The sequence below is a fragment of the Photinus pyralis genome, unplaced genomic scaffold (assembly GCF_008802855.1).
Source record: "Photinus pyralis isolate 1611_PpyrPB1 unplaced genomic scaffold, Ppyr1.3 Ppyr1.4_LG5, whole genome shotgun sequence".
NCBI lineage: Eukaryota > Metazoa > Arthropoda > Insecta > Coleoptera > Lampyridae > Photinus > Photinus pyralis.
The window spans coordinates 3,780,157-3,789,324 of record NW_022170596.1 but is presented as its reverse complement, the minus strand read 5'-3'; the positions used below and the strand labels follow the sequence as shown (position 1 = coordinate 3,789,324).

At 36.2% G+C, this 9,168-nt stretch overlaps 2 protein-coding genes across 2 annotated transcripts in view; both read right to left on the bottom strand.

Annotated features, from left to right (window-relative positions):
- Nucleotides 1–1,542, bottom strand: part of LOC116172747 (venom dipeptidyl peptidase 4-like) — a 3,992-nt gene extending 2,450 nt beyond the window's left edge. The window contains exons 1-6 of the mRNA XM_031490014.1: nt 1,516–1,542; nt 488–623; nt 344–435; nt 217–291; nt 115–167; nt 13–65 (exon numbers count right to left, since the gene is read on the bottom strand). Coding sequence (XP_031345874.1) covers nt 13–65; nt 115–167; nt 217–291; nt 344–435; nt 488–623; nt 1,516–1,527 — 421 coding nt within the window. The 5' untranslated portion in view covers nt 1,528–1,542. The remainder of the gene's footprint in view (nt 1–12; nt 66–114; nt 168–216; nt 292–343; nt 436–487; nt 624–1,515) is intronic.
- A 5,978-nt stretch (nt 1,543–7,520) lies between these two features.
- LOC116172186 (venom dipeptidyl peptidase 4-like) lies at nt 7,521–8,612 on the bottom strand. Its single transcript, XM_031489339.1, has 4 exons — nt 8,295–8,612; nt 8,075–8,235; nt 7,820–8,031; nt 7,521–7,772 (listed from the first exon to the last, which is right to left on the bottom strand). The coding sequence occupies exons 1-4, from the start codon at nt 8,504–8,506 to the stop codon at nt 7,626–7,628; spliced, it is 732 nt and encodes a 243-aa protein (XP_031345199.1). The 5' UTR covers nt 8,507–8,612; the 3' UTR covers nt 7,521–7,625.
- Nucleotides 8,613–9,168: the final 556 nt, after the last annotated feature.

Here is a 9,168-nt window from a genome sequence, read left to right as displayed (position 1 = left end):
TTTTTCCTTGGCGATCCCAAACAACGTACTGTAAGGCTTCTCCATTGTGGAGATGATGATACTGCCTGCAAAATACAACTTACGGTACGTTACCTTTATAGGTCAGTAACTCACTGTTCGTCGATATCGTAAACTGTATACTGAGCGGTATCGGAACGTCTAAACACCTAAAATCACTTCGGGTAAAAGTAATCAATTTCAAACTACTCACCTTACTCGTTTAATGTTGTGCTTTATTAAGACAAATTTTAAATCGTTAGAAAACGTTAGTGTGCTCGAAGGGTAATCGGTCTAAAATTAAATGCATGACGATGATGTAGAAACATCAATGAAGGGATCTTACGAAAATATTCTTATCCAAAAACAAGTATTTTTGGCCGTCAGCAGCATCTACCTTGTAAATGTTCCCACTTTCTTTAAAAATAAATGACGAATCTGAAAAAAGTAACAATTGTTGGGCGCATTATGTAAATGTGTGCGTGTGTACCAGAAATCCAGGTACCATTCCACCCAGAATCTAGAAATGAGCCATTCAAGTATTCACTTAGTTGAAAGGGCTCTAAGTTTTGGGCACTGCAGCTGCCTAGTAGGACTATGTTCAGCAGAAATTTCGTTGTTGTAATCTACGAGAGAGATTGACAATGGGATTAGTTGACGGTATAAAATGTACGTATGCCTTGAGCAGTGGATTAAAACTTTTTTCCTGATCCACTATCCTAAATTACTGACATGAAGCTTTACAATAAAGTATAGTATCCTGGATCACTGTAGGACGGAGGTGTTACAAAAATACATCGATTCTATATGTGTGTTCGATAAATGGAATACCGCGATTGGCTGTGATCTTTTGTTCACTATCAGTAGAAATAAACGGCAATACCATCATTACGTCCTCCTTTTACTATTACACTACTCCCCGTTAACAGTCGCATTGAGGATGCCTACACATTATATTTTTCACTACATCTACATGAATCAGAAGTTATCAAAAAGATAATTACGTGTCTCAAATAGATAACATCAACAAATACAGGATCTATACCCCTATTCTTGACTTTCTTATCGGTGACTCACTTGCTCGCCAAATTCGTATTCATGACACGAAATAAAACCGCTCGACTTTGTCAACTTGGCAACGCTGTATTCTCATTTTTCCTCAAGCCACTCGTTCAGATCTGTCTAATTGTGATTAATTACGCTTGCGTTTTTCATTTTTTGCGTCAACGCGTAAAATATGGGCATATACTTTTGAAAAATGTTCAAGTTATAACCCTAAAAATGTGTTTAAAGGAACACAGGTAAAAAAATGTGCTCGATTGAAATCGCTCGAGATGTAACTGTGACTCGCCCGCTCGAGTGGTTTAAAGTGTCAAGAATACAAAATTATGAAAATCGCTTTACATGACATCATACTCAGACGGAAGTCACATGTTCAAGAATAGGGCCCCTAATCGTGAAACTCAAGGCTATCACTTTTAACTTAAAGCCGAGTGGACTGTAACACAAATAACTTACCCTCACCCTCATTATCTCGTTCACAACTGTTTGGGCTTACTGATTTTCGATAGGAGCATCACTTATACATATAGTAAAAAATTATCTAATCAAATAGCCGTGCATAAACAATCTACTCATTTTATCAAAACTGTGAGAGTAAACATGCAGATTGTGTGAAGGTACAACATATAAAATGCGTTTCACCTTCGTACTAAAAACCAATAGTTGCCCTACTCAACTATTGTACCTACTCATCGTTTCGACTTCATCATTCCATAATCGGATATAGCCTTCCCTTCCCTGGAGTGGGCAAATTGTGGTCATTCTTTATCTTCCACTCATCATCGATCTCATTTATGATTTTCTTTCTTGTTCTTGGGTACTAGATTTTCTTTGCTGTTTCATTTACGATTTACCTTTTTTTCCTTATCCATGATGTTAGTACTTTCCCATCTAGAGACATATTATCTATAGTAAGCAAATAGGTATGTCAAGGAAAAAAATTATAGAGTAAAAAGAACCAAAACAAACCTCTTTTTCCAAAAAAAGCAATGGTCCAAAATGTTTGATTTGAGAAATACACCACCAAACGTCGAAAAATTTGCTTTTTCCCGGTAAGGTTTCAGGGTACGCAACGCAAACTTTACGACCTTTGAGACGTAAGTGGAAGACCGCTCGTTTTAACGCTTGTAGTACTTGTCGCCGTATCGGTTTCCATACCTTCATTTCAAGAACTATTCGTACTGTTTATTTTTCTATTTGACGCGTTTATTTCATTTTACATCTTATCCGGTTTATTGTTTTAGTAACTCCTGATGGCATACTTTCATCAGCTAAGTAGCATCCCATGGATTTCTTGCTCAACCATGGAAATATTGAGTGTTGTAGCATTTTGTGAGAATCATACTTTGTTGAACTTTAGTTTGGTGATAAGGAATTGATTAGTTAAGTAGGTAGTCTAAATAGGTAAATAAATGTGAAATAAATAAGAAAGTGCATCAAAACTTTTACAAGTACAGGGTGAGTCAACGATTACGCGGAGTAACTTAATGCCTTGAAGATAAGATTTTTCGATAGAGTGCTTTTGTATTATGATATGATTGAATATTCTCCCCATTTTAAAAATATTTGGAATTATACAGGGTGCGCCCACAAAGTAGGGCGCCAAAATGGTACATTTTTTTTCAATAGAACCCCCTGTATTTGAATGCATTTTTGAATTCTACGCGTAATTGTACGTCTTTTTTTATTATATGGTTAACATCCGAAAAGCTAGTAGTTTTAAAGATAATTCGATTTTTTAGAAAAATTGGGCAATGCAAGCGTCAGTAAGTATATTGTCAAAATTATTACTTAAATTTTGATTCCAGGTTAAGTAAAAGTCAAATAAATACATAATAAAACATTAAAAAAATAGCTTACAGGGTAGTTTTTTTCTAGATCCAAAGTTACAAAACTTCATATTAAAAAAATCTCACTTTCTTTAAATGGAACACCCTGTATATTTTTCTGTCATCTTTTAGCTCCTCCAAAAACCTTCAACTTTTGATAATAATGTGCTATACGGCTATACCTATCTCTGATAGTTTTCGAAATATCTTGGTTTTCCTGGTTTTTATATTCTAATCTTAAATAAGTTATATGTAATTTACATAATAGTGAGGTGGCCATGCAAAAAAAGGCAATTTTTATCTGCCTCGTTCAAAGCTAAAATCATATTTATTAATTCATTTTTCTAATTGATTTAAGTCTATAAAAACGGGAGAATAAATTTGATAGTAAAAACATAAACAGATATCTAGGTTTTTCTACTTTTTATATTTTAATCTAAAATAAGTTCTAATTTACAAACGAGGTGAATATGAAAAAAAATGAAACTAATATCACTGACTGGATGAATTAAATTTGCATTGTAGTCAAATGTTTTTACTTATTCTCCAGGATTAAAATAAATTGTTTGAAAAATAAATTAATCGATATGATTTTCGTTTTGGACGAGATAGATAAAAATGGCCACCTCACTATTATGTAAATTACATATAACTCTTTTATAGTATATAAAACCCAGGAAAACCAAAATATTTCGAAAACTATCAGAGAGGTATAGGACCTTATTATCAAAAGTTGAAGGTTTTTGGAGGAGCTAAATGATGACAGAAAAATATACAGGGTGTTCTATTTAAAAAAAGTGAGATTTTGAATATGAAGTTTTGCGACTTTGGACCTACCAAAAAAACACCCTGTAAGCTATATTTTTAATGTTTCATAGTAGATGTATTTATTTGACATTTACTTAATCCAGGATAAGATATAAAACCTGGAATCAAAATCTAAGTAATAATTTTGACAATATATACTGACGCTTGCAAATGCCCCATTTTTCTTAAAAATCGAATTATCTTTTAAAACTACTAGCTTTTCGGATAATAACCATATAATAAAGAAAGACGTACAATTACACGTAGAACTGAAAAATGCATTCAAATACAGGGGGTGCTTGATTTCTGTGGACGGTTTGTATTGCTTCTTCTAGCGCCTCCCCTGTTGGTGGGCGTCGTTGTTTCCCGAGCTTTTCACTCTTCGGGCCTGGGTAGGTCAGAACCTAATAATTTGTAGCTTGGTTTTACTCCTGTGGCGGCGTTCTTCCTTGTTCGCAGAGTGAACAGCACTCTCGGAAGTATGGTTGACCTGACACTGGGGTTCTTCTCTACGAGTTGCGTCCGGAGTCCATGTGCATATGTATCAAATTTCATTGAAATACTTTCATAAATAACAAAGTTTGCAATTCGGCCCATAAGTGGTCGAGATGCGAAAAGGGCACTGTGAATGTTGAATCGATTAGACTCAACTTTTGACATTGCGTATAAATTATATACCTACTAAAGCTATGCCCATAGTGCATTTCATACTTTCTCACTTCGATCCCAGGTAAGCCCCCTCTCCTCTCCCCATACCATAGATGGGCACTTACTCTATACAGGGGAGATCTGAAGCCACGATGTGTAGTGTATTCGTCATTAAAACAGGCACACCGAGTAGACATAACTCAGCCCAATATCTGAAAAGGGAGGGGACGTTCACCCATGCAGTAGAAGGGCTATATAATAACTGTTTCCAACACCTACAAGTTACCACGCACGCGCTACCACCTTCACATATCTAAGGACCAAGTTCTTACCTCTATTAACCTACGCAGGAACCTGGGAGGGAGCCATGTGGTAAATGCGGATAGATAAAGGAAGCTGCATTACTCCTAATCCAACCGTCGTTGCCGTTGCCCCGCCAAACAAAGAACCTTATACCCAATCACAGGCCATTTAAATGCCATCGTTGACGGCGAAAACCTCACCACCAACGCCGAACATCCACCCCTTAGCGCGAACCATCTGTCCATTACACTGTTCATCCAACGACGCCATCTATACGACTACTAAAGCTAACCACCCGACAACCGATGCTAATCAACTGACCACCGACCTTAGATCATATAAACATGGATGGAGCGATGCAATTACACTATGTCGCCAACATGTTCTGATTCAAGACTCTACATACTCTTGTGCTGTATCTCTCTTGTCGACGTACAATTTAGATGTTGTTATTCCATGTACCTACAGTTTCAGTGATAATAATAATAATAATGTTTATTTTACTGCAACAACGTTGCCGCACAAGATGTACAACAATAGTAGGCAGTAATTGTCATGCATAAAAACAATAATACACACCAAAGTACATAATAACCATGATGTGTATTGGGTTGACCTATATAACTCAATGCTCAAAATATTCTTTTAGGTTGTAAAAATTTTGGTTTAGTAAGTATGTTTTGAGTTCTTTTTTGAACTTGCGAATGTCGTTTTGAGTTTGTATGTAATTTGGGAGGACATTGAAAATCTTACAGCTTAAATAGTTTAAGTTATTTTGAAAAAGTGCTGTTCTATGCCGACCAGGATTTAGTACTAACTTGTTACGTGTATTATAGGCATGTGTTAATTTAATAAACTGTTTTTTATTTTTGAAGGCGTATAAACATGTTTCCAGGATGTAAAGGTCAATGACTGTCAAGATTTTTAATTTTTTGAAGTAAGTTTTACACGACGTTGTTAATGTAAGTTGACACATTATTCTTACTGCACGTTTTTGTAATTTAAGGATTCGTTCCACATGCGCACTGGCACCCCAGATACCAATGTTGTAGCTTATGATAGCGTGAAAGTTTGCGTGGTATAAAGTTAAAAGCGTATTTTGATTGCACAAACGTTTAAAAAAGTGTAACGCGTAACAGCATTTCCGAAGCTTAGTGCACAGGTTGTCTATATGTTCTGACCATGATAGATCTCTTGTTATTGTTACTCCTAGCATCTTTGTAGAGGTGGAGCATGGAATACCGAGGGCATTTTCGATTTTGCAGGTATTGCGCTTACTTCTAAAGTGTATAACTGAAGTTTTCTCAGTATTTATAATTAAGTTGTTATTTTTACACCATTGATTTAATTTGTCAAATATTAATTGAGCTTTCAATAGAAGATCGTTAGTAGTGTTTGATTTTATTAGAATATTGGTGTCGTCAGCATAACAGGTTATAAACACACTATTGTCAGTTGAATGTAACAAGTAAGGTGCTAAGTCATTAGCGAAAATGATAAACAACGTGGGCCCAAGAATAGATCCTTGAGGGATTCCAGTTGACATGAACGATCGGCTACTGCAGTGACCCTGTGGTAATTTAACAAACTGGGATCTATTCGATAGATAAGACTCAAATAGTCTTAGTGGTGTGCCGCGTATGCCGTAACGGTTCATTTTGTTCAACAGAAACTCATGAGTCATGACTAACAGTGTCGAAAGCAGATGAAAAGTCAACAAATAATCCGAGTGTTAATATGCGCTTATCCAAAGAGCTGACGATTTCGGATACGAACTCATTTAAAGCTGTACAAGTGGATTTGGATTTTATAAATCCATGCTGAGATTTGTTCAAAATATTGTATTTTAGTAAGTAAACCATAAGTTGCTTATTGATAACATTTTCTAATACTTTTGAAAAACATGACAGGATGCTGATAGGCCTATAGTTTGTAACATCACGACGGTCACCTTTTTTGAAAAGCGGATTAACAATAGCAGTTTTCAAGGAGTCTGGATAGATTCCAGTTTGCAGGGTTAAGTTAATGATATGGCAAAGTGGTAACCAATCAGAAAATTCAAATCTTTAACCTCACAATGTTAATAAACAATGCAATATTTATTATTTAGGGTAAAAAAGGTTCTCAATACATGAATAAATACATCTTTATAGGATAATTTAGTGGTACAGAAGAGTATTAAAAGTTTAGTTTCATATATAACCATGTAAAGTCAAGTAAGGTTAAACAACAAAAACAGCTGTTTGCGAATATACGATGTCAAACGGACAAACGTTCTAACAATCGCCAAGCTTACGCACTTTTACAATCAACCCGGCAAAGGATAAATACATTACAACTTACTAATAGTAAAAGATGATAGGCATAAAAATGCACGTTGGAATGTTGGCGACGGTTGTCTTTTAGTAGAGCTTATGAGATAGCTCTATCCATGTTTATATGATCTAAGCCACCAACCGTCGTCACACACCCGACCTCAAAACCAAAGCCCTTCATGGTATTCTAATGAAAAGTCTCATCGAAAGGAATTAATTTCTACCAACCACAGCCCTCCTCCTCGACCTCTTATCGTGATCGGGTATATTCCCTTATACCTCAAGAACGGATTGTCGGAAGAGGGTACTCACAAAGGGCGATTGAGACGTCTGCGAGAAATATATCCATTGGTAATGTCAATACAAAAGCTATTTAGGTTAAAAAAATGCGCTTTATCTGCACTGTTTAAATCAACTTTGATTAAACTCCGGCGTTGTTAAGATCAACAGTACGTAAAAGTTGGAACTTTTACTGGCATCATTCCTGTTAATTCTTATGAAATGCTGACATATTGGCCACTTGAAACTGTTGAAATAGCGTTCATTTATTGTGATTTTTTGCCTTTATTGTTGACTTAAAAAACGCTACAAATTATGCGATGATACGATACAACACACAAGATATTGCAACTGTCAATCGAGTTGCCTAAAAACAATATATTTATCAAAAACGTGTCCTCCTCCTTCTCCGCAAGTTAGGTGCTTTGTTCCCACTAATTCCTGAACGAAAACCACGATCAAAAAATCTATCGATGGTGTGGTATAGATGAGGGCGCACAGATCCAATCGAATGATCTTCATCCGGATAACTCTAAAAAATATATAGTACCTACTATTGGATTTATAAATAGTCGTTACCTGTTGAAGGAACATAACATCTGCTTTCTCTAACGCCCTTGCTAGTACCATTGATTGCTGGTAGTGAACATTGTCGTCTGCGTTACCGTGAACAATGAAAAATAATTTATTTCGGAAAGCTTCAACCGACCGTGTGAGATCGGTATTGTTGTAGCCTTGTTCATTATCATCTTTGGTCGGTAATCCCATATACCTTTCGGTGTAAATGGTATCTGAAACGTAAATTATGGGTGCGAAACAACACACAACACGTACCGTAAAGCCTAAAACTGGTTACAGCCGCAACAGCTAGCCCCCATTTAAATACATTTTCTGTATCCTTTGCTAAGATCGAAAGGGTTGCGAAACCACCATAGCTCCAACCCCAAATTCCTGTTCTATTCGCATCTATATATTTATAGTGCTTATGTAAATATCTGAAACCCAAGCAACGCCATAATGAATGGGTAATTTGGTTTTACGGTAGTGATCGTACTTGGTCACCTCAATTTGGTCTTCCATCTCAACCGTTCCCAGTCTTCGATATACTTCAAACATCAAGTTATCCCCATTCTTTCCAGAACCTCTTCCGTCAATGGAGGCGTAGATGTATTGACGGTTGGTCACAAAGTAGTTTTCTTCACCAGCTGAGTATGCGTTCGAAATTTCGTTGGAATTTGGTCCTCCATAGCTAAAGACGAACATCATCGGAATTATCGCATAATAGTTAAGTTGCGAAGACGCTTTCTAAATTATCTACCTGGTCATGAAAATGAAAAAGTGTATGTATACAAAGTCAAATGTACCTAATTATTACTGATTACATAAGCCATCTGCATATTATGTAATGTATAAGTTCATTTAAAATCGTCGCGAAGACTACGTGCATTCCTGCCCAAATGCGTTACATGCGAACTGTCTATCCAATCGACATTTTTCGGTAGTCAAAGCTGAGAAACCATTCGTATATAGGAACCCGACTCGCAAGGAAAACGAAGTAGTTATGATCAAAACAGTACATAGCAAAAAGAGCAATAAGCAAGTTTCCTTTTAATGCGTGTAGCGGGAGCCCGCTTGGGTATTATGTTCATTTCGAATTTTAATTTTATATAACTCTACCCCAGAGAACATGCGTGTCATATATGGCTACAGTCACTCCATAGAGACAGTGACGACAAGACTCTTTAATTACACATCTTTTCTCTAGTTCGACCATCGTCGTAGGATAATTACAAGTAAAATAAAAAATTTGAGCTAACCGTCGGTACTTTCAAGGAAAAACTTTTATTTGTTACTCGGTTGTAAACGTTGATTAACAAGACAAAACGCAAACGGGTAAACGTCATGTTTAAACGCTACTGACTTGTAAA